General features: G+C 39.5%; 1 protein-coding gene across 2 annotated transcripts in view; it reads right to left on the bottom strand.

Moving 5' to 3' along the window:
* The window catches only part of AIG1 (androgen induced 1), a 127,492-nt gene that overhangs the window by 71,286 nt on the left and 29,176 nt on the right, over window positions 1-27,030 (bottom strand). For both annotated transcript variants that reach the window (XM_054821648.1, XM_054821647.1), the window contains exons 2-3: window positions 18,709-18,864; window positions 11,733-11,834 (exon numbers count right to left, since the gene is read on the bottom strand). In XM_054821648.1, coding sequence (XP_054677623.1) covers window positions 11,733-11,834; window positions 18,709-18,864 — 258 coding nt within the window. The remainder of the gene's footprint in view (window positions 1-11,732; window positions 11,835-18,708; window positions 18,865-27,030) is intronic.

The raw sequence follows: 27,030 nt of genomic DNA, 5'->3' as shown, positions 1-27,030 counted from the left end.
TAAAGTTCCCTTTCAAGCTTTTTCTCAGTGATGTACAGTACACACAATTATCACCTCCATGTTCTATGGCTCTCTCCAGCTGACTACTATTATCACCTCTTTATTTCGGTATTTGGTTTCCTCTACTTTGCTTGCTGTCTTCTCCTCCTTAACAACCTCTAAGGCTATCACTTTTTCTCTTAGCTTCTGACAAATGCATTTCCTCCTCCTTCAAATTCCCTCTTCTTTTTCATCTTTTGTTCCTCTGCTTCAGGAGCAAAGACCAAAATGCCATCCACCTTAGTCTCTGATCTAAGAACACATATTCACCTCCTAAAATGATTTGCAGCTGTATGCGTTTTTAAACAACTTGCAGACAACACAGTTTTGTTTGTTAATGGAAACATCAGTAAATCTGTGTATTAGTAAAAATACATTTTTAATGGATGTTTCCATTATAGAAAATGATATCATTTCCCATTTCTTTGTTTTAAACAGTGCCTTAAAATACAAAGTTCAGTAGACTGACATACATATTTCATCTTTCCCATAAATAGTTCATAAAAAATTTCTACATTACATACTGTATTTGCAAAAGAAGCCACAAAAATGTGCATGGCAGTGACTCAGCAAGTTGGAACTCTGCATATAGGGTTTATAGAAAGCTGGTAAAGCTCAAAGTAGCAGAATAAAAAGCTAAAAGCCCTATGATGCAAATAAATTTGCTTCCTGTGGGAAACAAACTTAAGGATATGATTTGACTATTACAGCCATTTTTGATAAAGAAGAATTTCCTTTCTAGGTATATTTGAACTTTCTATACTATGCACCATATCTGCCTAGAATATTTAATGAGATAGCTGGAGCACTAAATTTGGTATATAACCATTAATAATGTTATTATTTGAAGTGGAGGTCGCTTCTGTTCTGCAGAAGAATGGACAACAATACCAACTCTAACTCCGTGTTGCATTTGCATCCATGAACCTCAAAGTAATTTGCAAAAGGCAATTCGCCTCTTCATTGAAAGTGAATGAATGTGACGCTGTGGAACATGAAAGGGAAATACCTCCGAGCCAGCCCCCAGCACAGGGAAGAGCAGAGTGCAGGCATGCTGCCCTGTCTGGGATGCTTCGTAACCAGAATCCGGCATGGTGCTATAAACACAGTAACAGCCAGCACTGTTTTTCTAACTATCAATACAAAGTCCCACAAAATGCAGACATTAACTAATTAAGACTTATAAAAAAATGTTTTCAATCATACACTACATAATTTCTCTCAGATTATTCAGTAAAACAGTAGCAGAACTAGGAATAAAACAGAAATTTAAAAACAGTTTAAACAGCACTTCTAATATGCGTTGTTACTTGTTTTGAAAAGAAAGCAAGCTGTGAAGAGTTAAAGGATACCAGCTAATACTGCAACAAAAAAGATGTAAGAGATATACTGGCCATCAGTTTGCCTTTTGCCATTTTGAGATACCTCCACGCCCCAGGCTGTTTCTCCGTGGTCCGAGTTTTTTCCTGTTTAGCTAACTGTGGTGTCAGAGGGAGGAACAGCATCACCTTAGTCATCCTTACGGTCTCTCTGAGAGAAAGAGACACCTCTGAAAGGTGATGGCTTTTGCCGAATAGGGCACCAGGCTGGGGCTTTGGTGCTTGAGGTAAATGTCCAAAGGTAAAAGGGATAATTGTAGACCTTCATGACTAATGGCAATGGCTTCCACATCTGTCAAAAACATCCTTCATGCTATATCCTGAATTTGAGTCTCTTGTATTTGAGGAGTTACTAAAAATGTACACTGTTTTTACTGATTTACATCTATATGGGAAAGTAAAAATATGGGGATTGAACCGAGCAGCAGGGCAGACATCAGGTTATGTCAAAGCTCATAGCCCACCATGAGCAAAAGTAATTCCCACGGCCATCCCCAAATCCTTGATTTCTGCCGATCAGGATGTATAAAACATTACTGCTGTGGCACTATTTCAACATATTAATCATCTGAATATGAAATGATTTCTGCAGAAATTATGTCTGTTTCCAAATACAAAGACATGTAAAAAGACAGCAATTAACAAAGAAAAAAGTTACTTTTAAAACGTGGTAATTTGTTACAAAAACAATGTCAATATATTTCCTTGTATTAGCGTTCCTGTAGCGACAATGATCTCGGGATACAAAGAGAAGTAATATTTTTTATTCCACCAAGTTCAAGGACTGGAAAAAGCATATAAGCTTTTGGGCTCAGACTCCCTTCACCAGGTCTGCTGATTCTTCTGGTATTGTGTCCATGTGAAATAACCCACTTTCCAACAATGATAAATAGGTAAAAATCTGGTCACTGAGTTAGCGCATATGTCTTCAATTGAAGGAAAAGCTGTCTGCCAAGCTTCAACCAAGTAGATCATAGGTCTGAGAAAAAAAGAATCTAAAAGGATGGAATCCAGTTGCTATAGCGGCAAATTAAACAAATAAATGAGATACCATGGAATGCTGCAAAATATTTGTGGTCTGATTAAGTCATATTTGCCACATGTGTGAATACTAACAGCACAGTTTAGTAAAGTGGGTACAATATAGTACAATCACACTTTTATCGTATGTACATTCTAATTCTTATCTGAGTAAGTGCTAATGAATGGTAACCACCGTGTCCAAGGATACACAACATTGCATTTTACTGTAATCTTAAGGCAAAGCATAGTCTCTTAAATACATAGACAATAAATGCATATATACCTACTATACCATTAAAGAGATATTTGAATCCTTCCCTGTGTTTTCACAGCCTGCTAAAAAAGACAAAGCTTTTTGCAGCGATAGCCTCTAGGATGACTTGCACATGGGGTGCTTTAGAGTACACAACCTGTAGCTGGCAGCTGACATATTAAACCTTCTTAAACATAAGCAGTCCTTCTCCCAGTGCATTCATTTTTTCCAGTGAAATGTTCTCTTTTCTTGATAAAAGACACTGTTTGAATATACTCGTCATTAATCATAATAATGTATTGCTTACTGTTTGATTCCACTATCTGCCTATGTTCTCTGGAAAAAAAACCTCAAGAGATATATGATGTTAAAAGATCAAAAAAGTGTCTGATTTTAACTGAGAGACAGGAGAGGAAGGCACATAGATTTTCAGCAAAAATGCGTACCAGTTATTAAGGCATTTTGCACTGATTTTAAAGTTGAACATTTATTTACATTTATAACCTGCAAACTACATATCTGATAAATCATGTAGTAGCACCAGGGAAACGTACCAGCTTAAACATTACAAAAGAGTTGTGCGCTGCTCCAGCAGTGACTATGGCGAGCAATAGAAGCTGCGCAAAAAGTGAACGTTAAAACAAAACCGGTGTTCCTAATATTGTCAGAATTATGGGAATGAACCAAATGTGTTTCCATCCCACATTGCTGCTGGTTTAACAAAGAGACGTAGCAGTCCAGGGCCAAACCCTGCTTCTAGGAAAACACAACTCAGTACGTACTCCACACCCAGAGAAAGGCAGGAAGGCTAAGGCTGCCTTTGCACGTCCTTTTGGGGCTTTTCTTTGGTCATTTGTTTTGTGCCCATAGTAATCACTTTATAAAACATTTGTATGAGCGACTTCGGCTGAAAATCTGGCTTTGAGCTTTTATTATCACTGTTATTACTATTACCATAACTATTACTTCCAGAATTACACCCAGCTTTGTCTGTCAAAGCAGGTGTGGATTAACCTGGCAGGCAGCTAAAAGAACCACACAGTCGTTCGCTCACTCCCCTCCTGCCAGTGGGATGGGGGAGAGAATCAAAAAGAAAAACGTTAAAACTTGTGGGTTGAGAGAAAGACAGTTTAATAGGACAGAAAAGGAAGAGAATACTAATACTAATAAGTTGCAAAACAAGTGATGCACAGCACAATGCTCACCACCCAAAGCAAATGCTCAGCTAGTTCCTGAGCTGTGCTGTCTCCTGGCCAGCCTCCCAGTTATATACTGAACGTAATGTCATATGGTATGGAATATCCCTTTGGCCAATTTGGGTCAGTTGGCCTGGCTGTGTCCCCTCCCAGCTTCTTGGGCACCACCTGCCTTCTTGTTGGTAGAGCAGTACGAGAAGCTGAAAAGCCCTTGACTGCTTGGCAACAACCAAAACATCAGTGTGTTATCAACATTATTCTCATCCTAAATTGAAACCACAGCATTATACCAGCTGCTAGGGAGAAAATTAACTCTGTCCCTGCTGAAACCAGGACAGTAGGGTGGTGTGAAATACAGTGTGCTTTGTTACCTCTGGTGTTTCAAATATGTGATCTTCCAGCATGTCTGCAACCCTTAGCAAACAGCACATCTGTTTTAATATGCAACTCACACTTCACAGTTGACATGAAAAAATAAGGCACACTCTGAACAGGCTTGTTTTCAACAGCAGGAATGAAATTTTAAGGGTGAAACAGACAGTTCAGATAATGTACGGCATTGTCAGATAAAAACATAGACAGAGATGCAAAGAGACCTATGCCATTCTACAGATATCTCACAGATACAATTTCTAGGACCACAGGCCTCGTACTGTTGCATGGTTGCAAGTGGTTTTAATCCTAAACATTTTACGAGGATTCAAAGCTCCTGACATGTCACTGTGCAAGTATTACTTCATCGACTCTGTAAACCTACATCAAACAGCAACACAAGCAATTCTCCTCCTCGCATCAGTAAGCCATCGCCTTGCTCTCAACTCCTCTAATTAATAGATCTCAGGGAAGTTTTCCCAGGGAAGCAATGGAAAGATATGGTAAGAAAACATACTCTTCACTTCCTCTTTCTTACTTTTCCTTATTTCCTTACTTCTGCTCCCCTCATCCTTCTCCTCCCCCAGGTCCTCTTTATCCTTTTGAGTCTCTTCCAGCTTGTCTACATTATTCTGTGGCTCCTTTTTTAGTCACTTCCCTCATTTGTTTTTCTTTTTCTTTTTTTTTTTTTTAGGTAGGAGTTGGAACAGCATCGGCTGACTTTTTGATTCGTCTCTCTCCTCCTGCCTGTCTTTTCCTCTCATCCAACTATCTTTCCCTAACACCCTTTTTCATGCTGTCTCTCCCCTTCTTCCCTCCTTTGGTAGTCACTCCTGTGACTAGGTGTTAACACTGCATGCTATCATCCCCTGTGCTAACAGACTGAGTTATGTGACCTTGTCAACAAAAGAAGGCAAAACTTCAGAAAAAGATCTCGTCTGGGGATTTTAGCTCTCAAACTTTTAATCTGCAATGCTCGCATCTGGGAATAGGGCTCATATGTTCAGCCGTTACTAAGTACTCAAAGATATTTTGAGGTCCCTCATTACTATGTGTTGGGCTCGTTTCTGCCAGGAGGAGGCTGTGTGTATGTTTTCTCTAGATTACTGGAAATAGCAAATAATCAGAAACATTCAGCACCTGTGTTCAGTTAGAAAGCTGTCTTCACCTTACTCTGACGAGTCTCCCCCGGCAGATACATAAGGTGGTTCAGGCCATCTTCCCACTTCACAAAAACCGCTGTGCTGTTACTCTATTAGGTAAAGGGGTTTTCCTAATGCTCCCAGAGGATGCCACTCAGATAATTTGGTCTTCTTTACCTAGCAGCCTCTCGCAATTTTCAGGTGCTATCACAGGTTTTGACACACTACCAATTTCCAAGCCCTTCACATAAATAACAGAAAATAAAAAAAAATCTTTTAAGCTGCTGCTGGTTTTCTCCCCAGAGCAGGGGGGATAATTGATACTACTGTATTCACTCCAGTGGTAGAACTGGCAGATAATGAGGAGAGATACCAGACAGAGCTGTGTAACTGCAGCATGAACATGCAAGAAGTGTACAAATCCAACAACATTATTTTCACAGGTTTTGCAAATATTCTGAGTCCCCAGGCAACCAGCTTCAATTGCTATTCTTTCCATCAGATAGATGTTTAAATAATAGCCATCCAGTAGCAGGTTTTCTGTTGGAAATTAAATTACGAATTTTCCCTGATGTTTATTAGAAAACTTTGCAAGTTATTTAACAAGTGGGAACTCCTTCCTGGAGCACTGAAGATTTTATTCACCTCTAACATACAAAAATATTACAGATAAATTAAGAAGAGCACTTGAGTTGGAATATCCCCAGAAGCCTTAAATCGAATTTAGAAACACATCTCAGAAAAGGAGAAGTATCTTCTACACATAAGCGTGAGGCATTACCAAGGTGCAGTAGATTGTACAAAAAGAGCCTATACATGGGATGTTGCTGTATTAGGAAAACAGCCTCAAGAAGTATAATGTGCTATTTCAAATGAGTCATTTCTGAAAAAGGATTTTTAGGGCAACATGCTAGATGGAAACACTTTGCTGAAAGAAAGGACATCTCCTTGTTTCTAATCAGAGCGAGCACTGTGCAGCAACTGACCCAACTAATGATGGAGAGACGCGTTTGTAAAAAAACTCACCAGTTTTGGACCTTCCAATCTTTCTATGTCAGATTACTACAAATTTTGATCTTTGCACGGCTCTTCTATTTTTCTACTTGTTGAATCATCAAGGAAAAAAGCTTTCCACCAGAAAAACAAAGGAACAAACAAGCCAAGGCCACTGGACCTAAGACAAGGCTGCCAGGAAGAACAATTGGAGAGATGGTCAGAGGGACTCGGTACCACTCTCGGGTGGGCTGAGCTTTACAGCTGAGCAGCCAGCAATAAAAAGAGAGAGCCAACTTGTGAAGGAAGTAGAGATGTATCACTTGGACATGCTCCTTCCTCTCCATAACTTGTCTGTGACTGCTATTTGTCCCAGTTTTTGTGCATTCTCTTGAATACAAGGACAGAGGGTATGTCTTTCCAGGAACACCTTTGTTTCCCAAAAGCAACATAAAAATGGGAGTACAAAACTGGAAGAGCTTATATAGACTGCAGTGGCACAGAACCCATACAATTAATTTTCCAACTCCACAGAGGCAGAGCATATTCCCCTCCCCCTTTCCTTGACCCCTCCTCTAGAGTTTTCATATGAAGGCAATTCTTTGGTTTTGACCTCCAAAGCCATTAAACTCCTCAGTAAGCAATTTCTATCTCTATATTTTACTTTCCTTGCCACAAACAAAAGATGATTTACATTTTAAAAAATAATTTGGGACAGTGTCTGTGAAAAACAAAGAAGGACTCTCGCTGAAATGGTATGCTAACTTGGACAGATACTGCACGCAGTCCTGCCATGTAACCTGGCTCCGAATCAGCAATGCTCCAGCTTAAATGAATTCAGTCTACAGATCTGTTTATGTGGGCATCACACAGAATAGGGGCAACCTCTAGTTTTATAGTCTGTGCTAATACTGAAGAGAATATAACTTCTGGAAACAAATGTTGTCTATGCATCATCCTGTCCAGTTCCAACACAAAAACGTGCAATGAATGAGCTGATAAAAATCTTATTACTATGACACGCTACCTTGAAACACTAAAGATTAGCCTTTAATTAAAAACTACTAATACCGATAGAGATCTGATAGACAGCCATCAGAAAATGGGAAAGACTATTTCCCATGGAAAATATGCCTGTGGAATTAAGGGTTGACATGGATCCAAAATGCAGGACAGTCTCAAGAACACGAATGGCATCTTTGATGGAAGAGTTCAGTAATTTGGCAACTAAAATTGTAGCCAGCAAAGATGAATTAATCTGCATAACTAATAAATACAGGAAGTGAACTTGACACTTGAGAAATAGACCAGAGCTGAGATACAATCCTATTCTCCAAAAGCTCTCTTTGGACAGGTAGTTATTTCTACTGACAGAAGCTTAACCTCAGCTACTCAGATATGCTCCTTCACATAATAAACAGAGATGAAATCCTTGTGCCGCTGAAATCAACAGCAACCCTGCCATCGATTTCCCCCCATCATTTCTCAACTCATAGTGATACCATTGGTTATGGATGAATCGATTGACTGAGATGATAAAATATATCGCTTTTATGGCACAGTACAAATCTATCAGTGACGCTTTTCATGGGTGTATGAATCTGTATGTATGAGGTACCATCTGGTACCACACGCCACCACTTACTACACAGATTTTCCTGTATGCTGGAATTATATTTTTAACTATTACAGTATGTGCATATATGTATGTCGCGGCTTAACCCCAGCGGGTGACTAAGCACCATGCAGCTGATCACTCACCCCTCCCCCTCAAGGGGATGGGGAGGAGAATGGAAAAAACCCTCATGGGTTGAGATAAAGACAGTTTAATAGGATAACAAAGGAAGAGAATTATAATAATAATAGTAATAACAATAATAATAAAACCAGTCATGTACAAATGCAATTGCTCACCAAATGCAGAAAAAAACCAACACCCCGATGCCCAGTGTGTTTCGTAGTGGCGATCCCTCCCCAGTTATATACTGATCATGCCGTTCTATGGTAGGGAACATCCCTTTGGCCCGCCTGGGTCAGCTGTCCTGGCTGTGCTCTCCCAGCTTCTTCTGCACCTGGCAGGGCACGGTGAGAAGCTGAAAAGTCCTTCACTTAGTGTAAGCACTGCAACTACCTAGCAACAACTAAAAACATCAGTGTGTTATCAGTATTATTCTCATACTAAGTCTAAAACACAGCACTATACCGGCTACTAGAAAGAAAATTAACTCTACCTATCTCAGTCGAAATCAGGGCAACATATAATAGAAATACAGTTCTTGATACTATATGCAATTTTATGGTAAATAGTTTGTGGGTTTTATCTTTGTGCACAATGATAAGCCTCTCTGTTTCTATGAAACTTTATAAACAATATTGTGATTGAATAGGTAATGGGATTGCATAGCTCTGAGGTTCATTTCCCTCTTTTTTTCCATTTCTAGAGAGGAATTTTTTTTAATAATTAGTAATTTTTTAGATGTTGAAAAAGTGTTGTTATGAAAAAGTGATATCTCTGAGTATTAGCAAGACTTTACTATGTATTGAAGAAAACAGTTGGGGTTTTTTTAATTATAGGCAACATTGTAACTGCAGAGAAAGGATGGGAAAGGGGGAGGAAAAAAAGGGGGATGAGAACTAATTATTATAACCTAACAAAGCAGCAGACACTGCTGCCCAAACCACTTCTGCTTGGGCTGATGCACCGAATCAGACCAAAAAATTTCTTCATACAGCCTTCAAGACAATCACTTTAAAATGCTTCTAAAGTATGAATACTCTCAAATATTTTGATACATGCCCATATTACTACTGGAAATATGATTGCTATTATTACAACCAGATTTCACCACTTTTCATTCCTTTTCTACGTGTGGATTTTGCAGGCTGATGTTGACAGTTGAGCAAGTTGTTACAGCTGGTCATAATACACCTGTCAGAAACTTTTGAAAATACGACTCTTCTGTTAAAGGAGGGAATCTTTTTACTGTGGAAAATGTCAGGGTTTACATTTTCCAGTTTTTGTGGGGTTTTTTGTGATAAATACATGTTTAGGAAAACTGCCGTGAAAAAACCTGGACAGAGTGTTCACAGGTGAACCCTTCAGATCCTTCGGAGCTGCACCAGGCGCTGTGGGGGAAGCTCACAGAGAAGAGGGATTCATCAGCAATGCTGCAGTAGCAAAAGGATGCACCTCTCCGTTACAGATTTCACTCTGCCGAGGGTGATGAATCTCTTGTGTGAGTTTTGCTATACAAGGTTAGGCTCCAGCACAGCCACCCTTGCGTTCAGAAAAATTATCACTGAATGTGCTCAGCTGCTGTCAAAACATGCAGGAAAATATGAGAATAAGTGTTTATTTCAGTAAAAAACAATAGCCAGGGATCCTGACTTTTCTAAAACTGTATTGCCAGAGGTCCTACCCTTTCACCATGGGGACCTCTATCATATTCTCTAAAATCTGCCATGTCAAAATTGTAGCTGCTAATAAGTGAGGTGCTAGCATTCTCAAGGTGGTTTAAGAACCTTTTCGTATTATGATGGGCAATGCATCAGAATTAATTAGTATGAAAGCTGGTGAGTATAAAATGATGGTTAAAACATCAGAAAGAATTAGAATGAAAGGTGGTAAAAAGCCCAACAGCCATAAGCTTTCTGTGATCGAGCTAAAGGAACACTTAGATAAATGGAGACTGACATAGCAAACAATTCCTTTACAAAAGACTTTCAAAAATGCCTTCTACAATATTTCAAGTTGAAAAAATAAGGCTAAGATGCTTGCACGCAATTAATTTCAGCAAACTCTATTATGTCCAAAAATCTCAAACAAAAGCCCTCTTCAAATATTTCAGTAAGTATACATTTCTACAGAGCAACATGAGCTTGAACTGCCTTTTAGTCATGCACAGAGGAGACTTCCTGAATACACAGGGCCATTTGTTGTCAACTGCTTTACAATGTACATTCATGAAAAATGTTATAGGTTAGGCACTTTCAGTATGTGGAATGTAACCTGGAAGAAATGTCATCAGAGCTGGCACTGATGTGGCGTGGGGAAAAAAATCAATGTATGTATGGCTTGGCAGTGTTTGCAAGTGTTCAGTTTGCAACCTCAAAACTCAAGGGAGGACAGTCTGAACAAACACAGCAGGAGTCATCAGACTCTCTCCGCAGCTCTACACACACATAATATCATGCTGTTCCTTTCAAAACGTCATAAAACAGTACAGTATCTAGCAGAAGCTGATGCTCCTCTCGTCAGTAGAAACTCTCATACTGCTCCTTTAACGCACAATTTAGGGAATAAATAAACAGCAGTGCCATCTGCCCCACCCCACAAAGGACCCATCTATCAAGCCCAGCAGCAGTGGAGAAATCTTGATCTGCTGCGGTGATACAGCACTCACACCCTGAAGGATGAGCTCTGCTGTCATCTGCTGATGAACAGCACTGCCAAATGGTTTGCCATGCCTTGATATGGAAAACAGAGTATTAATGAAACATTGTGCACAGACACAACTAGAGAAGCAAACATGACGCTTTTCAGCTTCAAATACTGCATAAACAGTACTAAGCACCTGATAGCAAAGTGTGGCCTTATCTTTCCCTTAGCACTTAAACATATAGGTATTTCCCTTAGCACTTAAACATATAGGTGAGAGAAAGAATGTCTGACCTGACATACCAGAGAGGGATGAAAAGGTCAGATTTCTTCTCAAGAAACTACTTTTATGATTACTGATGCAGCAATTTTGAAACTGCATTGATGCATATAATTCCACATTATTAAAAATACTCAGATACAGGTTCTGCTACACAAGTTTGGTGTACTTGAGGAATCAGTGATTCTTTTTTTTTTTTCTAAAAACTTAAAAGTCCAAAAAGCATAGTGAGATTTTTTGAACAGGCATTTAAATCAAAACATTTTCATCACAAATTATACTTTTGTAGAAGGGTAAAGAATCACTCAATTAAGTGTTTCTGTCATTTTAGAACAAGATTTGTTAAAGTCAGAACTTCTGTTTTTTGGAAGAGTCTCTTTTGATATGACCAGGGTGATATAGCTCTGGCAAAGGTACCTTATCACAGAAAACAGCCAATCCCCAAAACTAGCCTGGGATGTAGGACGCACAAGTTCAAATCTCCACTGTTTCAACCTAGTAGGGATTCAAATATGACTCAAGGACTCAAGGAAGGAAAGACGTTATTCTTGCTTGCAAACAATGCTCCTTAATCACTTCTGAGGGGATTAGCTCTAAGTGTGTGCAAAGTCATGCACAAGGAAATCAGTGTCTTACTCTTTGTTTATGCAAGGAAGTGTTTATATTACTTTACTCACCATTCCATGATTTAGCCACGCTGGTATAAAATTATCAAGCAGCTTTGGATAAACCAGTTCCCTGTCATAGACATAGATGCTCCAAAACATCGTCACAACAAACTAAGAAGAAAAAAAAACACAAGACATTTTAAAATGTATGTTTCTGAACAACTGCTACACATTTTAGATAGCAAAATGGGGCATTTAGCAAATGATCTATGGACAGACACAGATACTATAGTTCTTTGACCCAATCCTGCTTTAATCAACAGTGTGAATCTGGATTATTCTTTTCATTCAGAGGAGTTTTAACTTTTCTTCTTTTTTTTTTTTTTCTTTTGACTTTCAGCCTGGAAAAAATCTCATTTTTTTGAACTACATGCCTGTGGCCAAATTACAACTGAGTACAATGCTTTAGTAGCAGATGTGGCACATAAATAATGTTTCACCACTAGCAGGATAGAAAACAAATGAAAGATCAGGTAAAATATCACTTGGAATTCATAGAATGTATAAATATGAAACATTCACCCCTAAACAGAAGTCTATAAACTCATCCATGCACTTTCGCATGTCAGCCATCAAAATAGCATTGTTTAAAAAAAAAAATTAACCCTTCAACTAGACTGCACACAATTCATGGACTAGGATCCACAGAAAAAAGGTCTAGTATCCTGCTTGTTTTTCAGTATGAAATTTGCCTTGGTTCTTGTCAGAGACCATTATTTCCACTAAGCTGAGGACGAGACAGATGGCTCAGATAAAGTTTGCACTAGGCTGAATTTTTGCCAAAGTGCGTACAAATTCTTTAGAGATACCCTGATGTCTGAAAAGCAAAGACAATATAAAAACTCAGTCGTTTACAGAAATAATAGTTTTAGCTTACCTTAGCTGGGGAAAGAACAAAGTAGTCTTCTAATTAAAACACAATTGCTTTCTTACCTTGAATTTGAGTCATAGTTTTCTAGTAATAAAAGGCTTATTGTTTACAGCCGTAACATCCAATACCTGGGCCAGGAGCTTTTCAACAACTGTTTTCAGGGGATCTCTACACAGTAGCAACAAGTCCAAGTTTAAAGTTTGAGAGGCAACAGATAGGACTTTCACTGAGATCAGCAGGTAAGTATTCAGTTACATCCAAATTGATGTGGCCCGTGATCTTACAGCTAATTTGGGGAGGCAGTAAAAGAAAGTGCAAGAAATATGGGGTGAGCACAGCAAGGTCAGCAAATTACTAGTGTGTGATAGTGTAGGCTTAAGTTGTTTCATATGCTTCTGACTTTGCAAAGTTAAAACTGAGGTTGCAGTTTATCAATGGCACCTTGTTCTAACCGCAGACACGCAGACTTTGGCCAGCCAGTTACGTGAATGACCTGAACCAGTACACTGTTCCCTCAGTGTGCATACAGTACATAGTTTCTTGGTTTCCAACACACTTGTCCATCTGTTATGACAGCTATCGGTGCCTGCTCAGAACAAGCTTGGACTATTTCATTAGTGTACAGAGGCCAGGAAAAAAAAATAGGTTATGATGGACAGTCTGAAAAATATTGCAAGTGTAAAGTACCCCATAAGAAGTCTCTCTTCTGGGCCAGTCTTGGCATTGGTGCAGCCCAGCTCTTTATGCACCTGCTGACACATAAGTGCCAAGATATGAATAGCTGAACAGCAGGGAAAATGGAAGCAAAGTATCCTCTTCTCTATAGGCTTCCTAGAAGTCATGTATTATCACAGTGGGTCTCTGAGAACCTGCTAAGACCAACTGGGACGTAAAACTATATTCTCAGGCGCATGAAGACTGAGACTGATGCTTTTTTCCAAGGAAGTCTTATGGCAAGGAAAATCACCTAGAATTAGGTTGAACCTTATTACACCGAATACAACAAAGCTGGCATGTTTTGACCTGTTATTTTTGTGTGTAGCAGAATAAAACAATACTTTGCCAAGGAGGTGAAGATAAGAAAAGAGGGGACGTGCCATCTGTCCCTTAACCAAAGTCAGCCAATGGATGGAACAGGATCAGCCTAGCTGGTTGCAACCATCTGGAGCTACAGACGGCAAATGCTGCTTAGCAAAGCACTATCACAAGGCAGACATAAGGTAAAAGAAGTGCGCAAAACCCAAGGTGTTATAGAACTAACCTATCCCAGAGGACGACCTGACATGAGACTAACGCCAACGCCTTGGAGAAGGTCCCTTCCAGTGTCCAACTGGTTCACCTTACCTTTCCTTACAATTAGTTCATTTGGATAAAATTAACCATAAAAATGAACTATAGCACTAGGAACTAAAACGAACTATAAAAATGAACTATAAAAATGAAGTATGTGGATGAAAAGAACTATAACAAGGACTTGCTACTTAGCTACCTTGGCCGCTTCTGAATTTGTTCATTTTGATTAATGAGCAACTGTTGGTCTAGTACTTTTAAATCACCTCTACTATGCATACACTTTGGTGTTGGTAGAGTTTTATTTGGGCTAGGCTTTGCCAAGATCACACACAGTCATGCAGTGCCAGTCCATGACACAATGAGCTGCTTCTTTACACTGCCTATGTAAGGCTTAATCAGAATTGCAGCTCTTATGCTCATGCCACCTTCCTTGTGGCACAATTCATCTCTGTTGTGGAGACAGTCACAGTACTACCCTCACATGCCAGGCTGAACAGGCTGCTCATATGCACCAGACATCTTTCAGGGAGCCCAATATTTTCTTTTGTTCCCAAGGCAAAATGGCAAAAATGTCACTCTTCCTCTTTAGACAAACTCAAGACCTGGAATTCAAGGAAGAAAACAGGCACCAGCAATTGTTTTTGTACTTCTTTGTACAGCAGCCTCCTAAGATTGCAGACTTTCCCAAGACAGTGATTACTTGGCTAAACAACATAAGGTTAAGCAACATATAAAAGAACAAAAGAGTCCCTCATTTGCTACTTATCGTATCTAGGGTCATTACAGACCAAAGGGAACCTCAAATTTGCAAGCAGACCTTGGAAACTGTTTGAAAATATGGAGCAGCTAACTTGTTGCAGGCATCTAAAGTATTGCTAAACAAATAGCAGCAGAAAAAGATTAAGGCTGAAAACTAAACTCTGTTTTCTCACTTAAGTAGATATTCCTTGAGTTTTTCTCCTCTGCCTCTGAAGCTTCAGAGGACATGAGAAGAGCATGTGGCACTGCCAAGGGAGAACCTTTAAAGGACAAGTTGGGAAACAGCTGGTGATTCAAAAGGGAAAACAAGTGGCTTTATCAAAACACCACAAATGGAAGCGAAGAGAAACTAAGAGAGGAAAGCCAGTGAAAAGAAATGCGTAATTTGCTGTTTTACATGAGCCCAACCAAGAAATGTTATGCAAATGAAGAATGAACCCAGTGGAACTTTATTTTCCTGCACTATGTGTTTTTGGTTTTGGCTGGGATGCACAGTTCACTCATTTCCTGGATGGCCTCATGACAAATGAAAAAACCCACCCTTACTCCTTGACAAAATTTCTTCTCAGTACAGTTAAAGGTAAGCTTTCTGGCTATCTCCCAAGGCATCTGTGGTTAACTGTGAGTATAAATATATTGTTTGTGAGCCTCTTTGAGGGCTAAAGGCATTACGTACAGAGGCAAAGTGTTATTAAAAAGGCAGACCACAGTAAGCATAAATTGGCATGGTACTAGCTTTAGGTGGGTGCTTCCTGATCTCTTAGGCATTTGAATAAACTAAGAGAGGGCTAGGAAATGTTGCCCACAGACTTTTCGTGGAATAAGGCTTCACTGCATAGAAAATTGGTTTGTTGATTTCTGATTTGTCTTAAGAGTTGTATTAAAAAGACCAACAACAGGTAAACAGTAGTCATTATGTCCTTCAAAGAGGTTCGTGTTTATTTCTTGATGCTCCAAAACAAAAGGGTAGGTTGGCAACTCAGTTTTATCTGGGCTCCCAAAGATAGACAACGCATAACACGACACTGGAGAGATGTGATTTGCTCTGAGATTTTGCAAGATTTGATCTGTTGCACAGCCACCCAAGGAGACTGTTGCCCTTGGGCTGGTTCTTTCCCTTCCTTTGGAAGGTGGGAAGAGGTTGGTGGTCAGACTTCCTGGGTGGTTTATACTTAATACTTTTGTAGGAAGTACTAAAAATGAAATACTTTGTTACCTTTTTTTTTTCCACACATCATTGTTTGACTTGGGAGTGGAAACCCCTTTTCTCATCTGTTTTTCAGAACAAGTCATCTCAAGGGCTTCAGTAAGCAGGAAATACAGAAAAAAATGTGTTGAATTGCTCTTGAAAAACTACAGTTAGTGGGCTTTAAAATGTTCCCCTAGTATTTCCATTATTCCCTAAACATGCCCTGCGTAAAACACTGAGCAATAAAAAAAATTTAGATGTTAAAGTAACTGACAAGTACTTAAGCATGACCACTGCTGTTACATTAGAAACCCAACAAGGATTTAATTCATATCCGTCCAATTTTCATGTGTGAAGGTCCCCTTGTGTCGCTACTGGAAACCACCGAGAAGCTCCATGGAGAGCTAGGTGGGTGAGTCTCAAAGAATGAAAGTCTGCATTTGAACTTCTTTTTCTGGGTATGGTTTTTGTTGGTTTTTTTTTTTTTTGAGTGAGGAAGCTATTGAGAGAATATGGGAAACAAGAGAACTTTAACTTTTTTTGTGCAGACACTCTGGTGTTTAGTAACTTCCTTCTAACAAGCACCTCCGGCATACCAAAATTTCACTGAGTATCTTCTTACACATAAATAACTCTTTAGAGAACAAAGCCAGCTACTTTTGGGTCCTGAACTGTTCCTACCCGTAATCCCATTGAAGAAGAGCCCCCAGTGGCTGTCCCTCAGGCACTGGCTAAGACTCTGGCAAGTGGTAACTGCAATGTGGTGAGTGCTGCTGGAGAGGAGCAGGTTTCAGGAAGGAGCTGAGACCAGTGTTAAGTTATGAAGTGCTGCTGCTTGTCTCCCAGTAGCCAGGAGAGAAAACAACAATGAAATCAACCTTTTTAGGCTTTCTTTGTAAGAAGTAAAGTGAAATATGTGGTAATCAGTTGCTCCCCCTCACCACTGAAAGGTCACCTTTGGAAATGGAGAGCATCTGTCCAATGAGCATGGCCATTTCTTATTATTTTCCGGATTTTTTTTTTTTTTTTGTCTAAGACACAGGTTGTTTCTGTATGAAACTCTTGAGAAAGCATCTAGTTCCAGGTATGCAACATGTCTCTTAGGAACTGCTAACTTGTAAATGTTGCAACAGTACTTCTAGTGCAGGCAGCGGCTAGCTGGGAACCCTTGCTTACTGGTGGCAAAAGAAACAATGCCTGAAAGAAATGTGCAGAATTGCCAAGACAAAGTGAAGCTGAAATTCTCCAATATCTTGAAAAGTTTCAAGGTCAGCAACGCTGCAGAGGTGGAGGAGCGCACAGACAACATACGGAGCTAAAACAGTGGCAGTGGTGTGAGAACGCCAAGGACGACGTGCTTCAATGCATGTAAAGGCTTACACTTCTAGATTGAAAAAGGCACTTAAAATCTTTAAATAAAGATCAATAATGTGATGTTGTCCTTCTTCACTTCTATCAACACAGTAGGAAAAGCATCTGTTGCCAATCACAATCATAACCACTTCTAATTCTCGATGTCCCTTAAAAACAAATGTAACATATATATCTCTGCACCCATTAAATACATATTTGCAAGCCTGTTTATTCACACATTTTTTCAAAACTAGATTAGTTGATCCAGTTTCTTCTACCATGGCTGGAGAACTGCAGTCTGTTACCCCAACATGAATTGTAGCAGCTCCCAAGAGGCCAGCCAGCAATTATGGTAAGGGAAGGCTACCAGCTGTGCGTTTATGAAAGAAACACCTGCACAGTGTTTCACACATGCTTTCCATGTTCTAACTTTGCAAAAGCATTCTGTATTTCTTCATGTACTGTAAAATCCCACATAAATGGTGAAATTACATTTTAATGAAGAATCTCTGACTATATCAAATTACGATGATAGAATGTTATGTTAACTGCTGTTAATTGACAATAGGTGATCAGCTTTTGTGAAACAGTACAACTTTTGAGACTTCATACAGTTTTCTAGTAGTCCTACCATGAAAAAACATTGCTTCTAGTGAATTTATTTTGAACTACTGTACATTGAAATAAAAAGTCAGAATTAAAGGTTGATCCTGAATTACAACCAAAGCAATGTTTTAATGAAAGGTTCACGCATTTCTTTTAATGTAACCTGAACTTAGAACTAGACTGAAATAGATCATACATCCATGTAAAAATCCATGAAATTCTGGATTTTCAGCTGCTTTCAGTGTGTGGTATGAGACACCTAAAGAGACTCAGCACCTCTTGCCACTGAAAGCGATGTCAAACGTCCCAGTGGAGCAGGACCTGATCCAAAAAATAGTTTTCTTTTGAAAAAGATACGTAAAATCCACATTTTTCCATATCTCTGTGTGCTTTTTTACATTGCTGACAAATCCCTTTTTTTCCTACCCCATTTCTCCTGTCAGCTCTGAATCCTGCATGGGATTAACAGAGAGCAACCTGGACTTTTGCTTCCCTTATTGTCCATGACAAAATGGCTTACAGCCCAAACGCCAGTTAGGTTGTCATGGTGTGAAACATGCCACAGTCAGCACTTTCACTACACCTGATGATGACACACGGGGCAGAAGAAGTGCAGATTGACTCTCAAGATGCTGCTGGTACAATTCACATTTGAAATGACTTGTACAATCAAGTTGCTATTTTCAAGTACGTTTTTTCTAACGAGCAAAAAGTAATTTCAGCAACATCAGTGCTCCCTTACACTTATGGCAAACAGAGAGTAGTAAAATCATCACTACCATTTTTCCCTTTCCACATAGTCTTTTGTGAGAGGTGGGGAAGCCAGAAAACAATTCTGTCAGCCAGAAAACAATTAGTAAATAGCACCGCTTACCCCGTTTGTAAAGACATGTGCAGATTAACACCATACTTACCACTCCAACAGGGAAAGCTAGAACAGCCATCACCCAGTCACGGAGGGAAATTAATTTTTTCAGCTGTCTCTCTTGCTCTTGACTGTCATTTCCTTTAGTGAGAAGACTGGACAGGTCAGTCAAGACGCAGATCCCAAAGAAGACAGCCTGGATAACCTGCATGGAAAGGGAACACACTCTTCAACCGAGAGAAGACTAGATGTTTGGCAGAGAGCAGGTTGGACACAGGGATGCATGAGGAATACTGCCATGGAATTGACACGTGGAGTGGGAAAACATCAGTCCCTAAAATATGGGTAGAGTTTGTTCACATAAAAGCCGCTTGTGCTTCTAGACTGAAAGCCCTGCATGTACTTTGCTCCTCATGTATCGGGGGAAAATTGATGCAAGTGGAAGCCATTCCAGAGGTGAGACTTCCCACCCTCACCTCAGACACGTGCCACCCCCCAGGGACTGCACTGCAGCCACCTCTTCCTGCTTCACTCCATACAACTTGGCCCCAAATCCACAGCATTTGCCTCTGAGGTGGAAAAAGTGAGGAACGCTTCCTGTAAAAAGAAAGGAAAGAAAAAAGACAAGTGGTTCCTTCCCTTGTGCCAGGAGCAGCACCTAAAGGCTTTGCCTGCCCCAGACACTCTACCCAGAGGCAAAGAAGGCACCTGAGGCTTCCTGAGTGATGCAGCACACAGACTGGGCTCTGGCAAATCCATCACTGCTTCATCTCAGGTAGCAAATGACAGAACGAGCAAGCTGCAGGAGTTATTGAAGCTTTGTTTTTGTGATGGTGAACTGTCATTTACCTGCCTTTTCCTTCATGTGTTTATGTATTTGTGTGCAATATCGTAAGATTATCTGTTGTATTAAATCGTTAATCGCCTGAACACACCAATTTCGTTCAAACTTGACTTGATCTTAGTTTGTTCACTACGTTTTTCTTCCTTAATTAGCTTAGTAAAATTGTAATAAGTTAGCTCAGGAATGCTCTTGCCTGAGGACCTGAGCATCCTTTCCAGTACAGTTCAGAGAAAGTGCATGCAGCTTGTTTACTCCCTGAGCTGGAAGCCAAGGTCACAAACCCACACGCATCAGGTAATCTCAAGTAAAAAATTAACAAAACACGGGCTTGGTTCCCAAACTGCACAGTGATTCATTGAAAAACACAAATATATGCTTAAAATACATACTACATGCTTTTCAAAGTAAGGATAGAGTAGTAGTTTAGAAGTCTTACTTGTAAATCTAAGTGTTCCTCTGACTAGGAGTCCTCTGACTAAGCAGAAGATCATCCATAAGAAATAAGAATAGCACATGCCTAGATTCTGCAAAATACAATTTATTATGTACATACATCTTTGCAGAATTTAGACTGTAATAAGTAATGTAAAAAACCACCTTACGCTAGGGGACACTGATTGGAAGGAAGGAAGGAAGGAAGGAAGGAAGGAAGGAAGGAAGGAAGGGAGGAAGGGAAGGAAGGGAAGGAAGGGAAGGAAGGGAAGGAAGGGAAGGAAGGGAAGGAAGGGAAGGAAGGGAAGGAAGGGAAGGAAGGGAAGGAAGGAAGGGCAAAGAGATGTTGGCTACTAGAAGGAAATCCAGAGATGTGTAATGGTTGGATGGATTAAAGTACATTCCCTTCCTCAACAATCCCTCGTATGACCCAAATACTTGTAAATTCTGGCTGTAAAGCTGTGAACGACAGATGTTCAAATGGCCCTTGGATCTGCTTGCAATTCTGCTGCCATTGCTCTCCCCTCTCCGGGCTGTAGCTACATATAATTTGCTTGATAAATAGATGAAGCAACATTACAAAACATTCCCTGAAGCCATGAAATGTGACAGACTACTAGAGCTAGAGCTGTATATTGTGCTAGAAAAAGGTATTACTACTTCAAATGAGGGCCTGAAAAAGTTACCGCCTTCTACATAATTTCTGAAAAACATTTTATATAAAAGTCGGGGCTCCTTGGAACTACATAATCACATGAACTCCTAATGCATTTTTTCATATTATTTCTTTGAAACAAGCACTTAGTAGAAAGAAATCTTCCCATACTCGGCCCTGTTTTCCACCAAACAGATGGCCTATTTGGAGAGAAGGAATAAAAGAGCTAATTATGCACTTGCTTGACTTCAGAGGAGATATGATACCATCTACTATTCACTCAAGAGGGTGAATGCCAAAGAAGGAAAAAGATTTAAGACAGGACTGGAAAAAAGAGTATACCTAACAGTAATGAGATCAATCTGGGTGTTAAAAAGTTTAGGCTGAGTACCAAGAACTATTTCCTAACAGTGAGCTCTGTCAGACTATGAAATAGTTTCTCAGAGGAAGTGGTGGAAGCCTCATGGCTTGAGTCACTCAAACCAATATTGGACAGAACATTCAATAATGTACTGCAGGGAACAGTATTACACTGGCAGGGCTTGGACGAGTGACTAATGGATTGTTTGCAGCTCTAACTATGATTCCCTGAAATGGTCTCTCTCCAAAGTAACACAGACTCAAACAATCACACTTTCCAAGGGAACTGAGATTGTACATCCACTAATCAATCACAAACCGAACAGCTTCTCTCCCCATTATCCTGTTATGAACACACTGCTTCAAGGGAAAACATAATGGTATCATCGGGAATAACTGAAAACTCCTAAAGAGAAAGAAAATACCCAAAGATTTTCAAGAGTGGGTATGAAGTAAACTATTCTACAATAAGATTAACAAATAAAAAACCACATAGGATTGAAAAAATTACGTATTTATTGAGAACATGCAGAGCCAATGAAAAAATCGTATAGTGCTCAGGGAGAAACAGTTCCAGCTTATTCACACAAATAATGTATGTACATTTACTCTAATACTTCCTTTCCTTCCTCGAGTGTGCAAGAAAACTCTTCTGACACCTATTAACATTTAGGATTAGACTGAGGACCTCCAGAGCTGCATAAGTCTCAGCAGCATAAACTGAACAGCCAGAATCAGTAACGACTTACGTCCTTTGTGGGTCTGGCATAGGAAGAGCGTAGCATGCAGCTACTAGTGGTTTATGGTATGAAACGAATTTTTGAAGTCCATGCTCCTCAGTGTGAATGCTGCCTAACAGATGTGAAAAGTTCACAGCGAGGGAGTAGAAACTCCCTCTAAACAATATTCTCCAAAGTGCCCTGGTGTTACCTCAGATTTAGGATCACATTTTCAAAACAAAGACCTTCTTTTGAAAATCTGCAGGTGGTGAATCTATACATGAAGTATCCCCAAGACGTTAAACAAACAGTTGAGGGGGGTTTTTTGGGGTTTTTTTTTTCCCCTTGGAAATGTAAGCCATAATAGCAATCTTCCAATTTTGCCTCAAACTAGTTTGAAGGAAAACAGTGATTCAGAAAATGACAAATACAAATTTGACAGAAAACAACCATACCTTCCTTATACCATGTAACAGTGATAGAGGCAAAAAGTTGTAAGCAGAGTATGCAAAACCAAGAAAATTATTAAAACAGCAGGTATAAAATGCTAACTTGCCGCTGATCCCATTTTCTCCATTGAAGCCTAGAGGGGCTACTGCTACTATAATTGATACTACAGTACTCTTAAGCTGTGATAACGTAATGACAAGTAATAGAAATGACCAACTACAGGTATTTTAGTAATACAAAACTCTGAGCAGAAAAAATACTTGTTAAGTTGCTGCAGGAGAAAACAGCTATGAAGAGAAGATGAAACCAAGCAGCCCACAAACCTTCTCAGTGAGATCTATTCAGATTACATAAAACTGAAAAGACAGTTTTTATTGTTCCTTATGAACAATTAGAATAAAGTGAACTAATTGTACATGTCTCTCTCTGAGAAAATAAAGACTTGCTTCAATAGGACAGTTTTTCTACAAGGTGCTCACTGGAGAATAGCAGCTAATGACCTCCCCATACTCCCCCTAACTTGACTTCTTAAGAGTCAGAAAATATATTTCCTTGTAAACCTTTCTTCAGGGCACAGAGACTCTCTTCTCCCCCATGCTGTGGGGCTCCACAGTACAGACAAAATCTCTGCACAACTGAGGTCAATGGAAATTCTGTCACTACTCTTACCAAGGCAGAAAATTCCTATTAAATTCTAGGATTTCATTGCCCGTGGACTCATCCTCTTTCAAGCTCACTCTTGTAACCAGAAGCATTCCTCAGAGCTCAGGGCAGAAGAACTAGAAAAGTCTGTGCAAGCACTACTATTATTCATGGGTATTTTTTCATCTATCTACCTTTGAAAATGGAGAATTCACTGCCCTCAAGTTATCATTTTCAAGATTAACAGCATTTACAAATTATTTCATGTACCCCTCTGAAATAAGGCATCTGAGTAGGCTGGCAAATAGACAGTGCTGCCAGAATAAAGCATGGAAGTAACACTCATGAAATCAAGAAATAACAAAAGAGCATGGAAAATTAAGTAACTTTTACACATTCCAAAATGCTGTATGCGTGTGTGTGTGTGCGCGCACATGCATGTATTAGGTACCTGTACCTCACTTACCAGGCAAGCTTCCACCGTTTAAAGGTAAGACTGCATTTAAGAAAAGAGACTTAAGAGTCTGCAAATATAACCCATCTTACAGGAAGACTAATTCACAGTAGAGTGTCAGGGAGGCCTGGCAGATCCCTGGGGGCTGGGAGCAGCAGGGTGCAGCCAGGGCCCATCCCACCCCCAGCCAGGAGCAGGGCAGCCAGGGGCACCGGGGCAGTCCCAGCCCCAGGCATCGGGCACCTCCCTGGGGACAGGCCACCAGCCCACGGGTATGTAACATAACCTGACTCATCAAAGCAACACGCTTAAGACAACTCATAGCTTTCCACAGGAAGACGAAAGCTTAGCTCTACCAGCATGCAAAATCAAATTGCTGAATATTGTCATTTCTCATAAGTTTCAGATTTTGCAATGTGCCATATACAGAACATGTTATGATTTTCCTTTTCGAACAACAGGAGTATGATTTACAACCACAGAGTATCTGTTACTACTCCTCATCATCTTGTGTCACTTTAACTTTCATTCCTCCAGCCTCTAGACATTATTATTTGATGTACAAATGTACTATGTTTCAGCAATTAAGATGACTGCATTTTAGGAAACTCTGAAGTAAGTGAAGTCTGATTTTTATCTCTTTTCCCACTGTAAATACGACTGATTGAATTCTGTTTTGGGACCATGCTTAGTTTGGGTTGTAGTGTATATACGCAGGTGTGTGTGCACAGCCTGCATCCTCTAACAACAGCTCAGTTATCTGTAGTCCCAATACACAGAGCAAGTCCAGGTTAAGTTGAGAATAACATGGTATTTTTTATAGAAAATGCACTGTGTTTACAGAATGAAGCCATGGGCTGTAGCTGTTTATTAAATCTGTAACTCCTCTTGACTGCATGAAGCTACTGATTCTTCTCATCCATCGCCATTCCAGCATTACTCACAGGTGCATTGCTTTTATTCTTGTCACTTCTCCTCCCCTCGCTGTATCTTTGTTAGTTATAATAGCAAGCACAAGCTGGACAACATGTAATCAAGTGCTACATCTTTGTATCAGAGAAGCTGCTGACTTCAGATGAGGAAAAGGCAAGTCTTTGTGTCTACAGACAAATGAGAGACATAAAGAAATAAAAGCAAGAAACAACAGCATTTTAAGTACTAAAATACATGCCAGTGTAATAGGTCTAATCACTAAATCTACAGTTAATTAAAGTTGAAGTGCAAGCACTGTGAAAAAGTACCGTGTGCTACTCAAAACCATTACTTCTGTGCAAGGAATGGGGAAGAAGACTTGTATTTTAAAGGCCAGAGGTAAAAGAGCAGCATCACCCTAGGAGATTCATTGACTGGCATTAAGTTGGAGCACGCAGTCAGACCTCATATCACATCTTCTTCTACACCAGTGGCAGTGCCATGGCCATTTTAGTTTGTTTTGTTTGTCAAAGCTGGTTTCAACAACGTCATATGCCACTTCAACACAGAAGAGGAACACAGCCCCCACCCATCAAAAGCCAGCAGCCTGAGAAACCAAATGCACAACATATAGGGCAAAAGTAAGGGACAAGGGAACGAAAACAGAATAAACCAAAGGAATACTTAATGCGAATGCCATCTGTTTTACTTTGAGTTGTTTGTTGGTTAGGAATCTTGAAACATATATTTCCCCTATTCCTCCTTTCTCTTTCACTTACACAAATAAGAACTTAAACTCCACTAGTAAAACATGACACTTATTTCTGTCAGAAGAGCCATTAGAAATTCAGTAAGTGCATAGATGGACAGCCTTATAAATATCCAGCACTGCCCTAATCCAAAACAATGACTCATGTCTCCCTTTACAGCCTTCAGTGGGGGGAAGGCTCCTGTAACCAGGATGTCACACATGAAGACTAGTCCTTACCAGGAAATTTAACTTCGTTTTCATGATTTCATCATATGACATGGATCAGCTTATACACCATGCCGAATCCCTTAATACGATGTAAATTCAGAGATTCTTTTAAATATCATCCTTTACTTTCTACATAACCTCCTGTAGTCTTTTCCTTTGAAGCCCAGCAGTATTGTCCAAATGTAACCAAGGACAGGGGTTTGTACCAATGCGATTTTATAAATACACAAAAGAATAAAGTCTACTATGGAATTATTATGCATGGAAAATAAACTGGTTTGACTCTTGGGTCTAGTTTTTATAGGTACTACATTGTTTAAGTCCAAGTGCTTAAGCACCAACTATGGATCTGTGGAAAGGGGACAAAGCTGCATAAGCTAACGAGACCTTGTGTTTCCAAGAGGAGAGATGCATTTTAAAGTTCTGCCTGTTGGAGCACAGGATGTGTTTTTATCTGGACAGACAGAAAAGCAACTTTTTGTGCAAGCTAAGCAACTTCAGTAAGAAATCAGAAAACCAAAACAAATGTGAGCCCCTAAAATGTAATTTTTATAGCACTGCCTTTCAGCATCTATTACAATTCACAATTTTCAGCACATGAAATAAAAGAATTCTGATAAATAATATAACCATGCAGCTTGCACCTCTTCCTTTCTCTCTCCATCTTCCCTCTACTCAAACCCAGGAAAAACCCTTACTGTGTTACACTTCCTGGAGAGGTTAAGTCTCAGACGATTCTGTCTTAACATGATTCTTGACTGTCTCGTAATGGCTTTTAAAAATATGCAGCACAGCTCTTGGAGAGGTAATGTGGTTGTGCTAACATAGTTTTAAAAGCAGTTTTCTTAATATTTTTTGTACTTCTGTAAGGACAAATGTATTATTCCTTGCTACAACAAGCTAAGCAGAAATTTGGGGTAAACTATCAAAACTATTTGGAAATGCTTTAATTTTTAAATGCAAAAAAAGCATATTTAGTTATTCTTTTTACACAGGTAAAATATCCCCAACAAAAAAACTGCTGTAGTGGACAATTGAGAAATTAATTTTAAAGTGCTACTATATCTCAGCTGTGTTGCATAGATGACATTTCCAACATGATCTCAGCATGACAGAGTGTATGCCATCTGGCTCAGAAGTGCTAACAGCATGGAATCCATTACCATGTATCGGATGAATAGATGGAATGGACAAACACAGAATATGCTAAAGCAATATGAATAAAAATTTGACCAGATGCTGAGAAAGTGTGAGATTTTCTCAAATCTTTTGCATTCTTTTAAACTGTGTCATTCCTTTCCAACACCATGTCAAACCAGTCTTCTTTCTTCCTCTAAAAACTACAGGTATTTTCTGGATACTTTTCAGTTATAGATGTCTGGATATCTTACTTTGATCTTAGCTAACACACTCAAAGAAGCACTAAGCTCATTGTTGCAGTATTTAAGAAATTATTATTCTATTTTTATCTTTCTTTTTGATTTTAAATTGTTTTGACTAAACTCATTTTCTAATAATGGCCATTTTCTTCCTTACTCTCTTGCATTGTGTATAGAAAAGCTGCCATTACTACTTACTGTATCCTGCTTATAAGACAGTGTAATTTCATTAAACTTATATAATCCATTCAGCAAACATGTATAATACAGTTTATTCAGAATAGATTATGATTTTATTAGGTTGTATCTTTCATGGGTTTTTTTGCTAGAGCTTAATCTTATTAGGATTATACACTGCACAGAAGGTTATGCCATTATTTTGGCTTAAATGCTAATTTTACACATTTCAGCATGATTGGTACGCTCTCTGCAGCAGTGGCCTTGCAGTCAACCAGGCGGGAATGGCAGCTCTCTAGACAATGTTTGGGATAGCTAGCTAAGAAGCTAAGACTTGTTCTGCAGCTGTCTGTGCTAAACTGAGCTTT

This window comes from Grus americana, chromosome 3 (assembly GCF_028858705.1).
Source record: "Grus americana isolate bGruAme1 chromosome 3, bGruAme1.mat, whole genome shotgun sequence".
Classification (NCBI taxonomy): domain Eukaryota; kingdom Metazoa; phylum Chordata; class Aves; order Gruiformes; family Gruidae; genus Grus; species Grus americana.
Note: the sequence above shows the minus strand (reverse complement) of the source record. Positions and strands in the feature narration are given on the sequence as shown.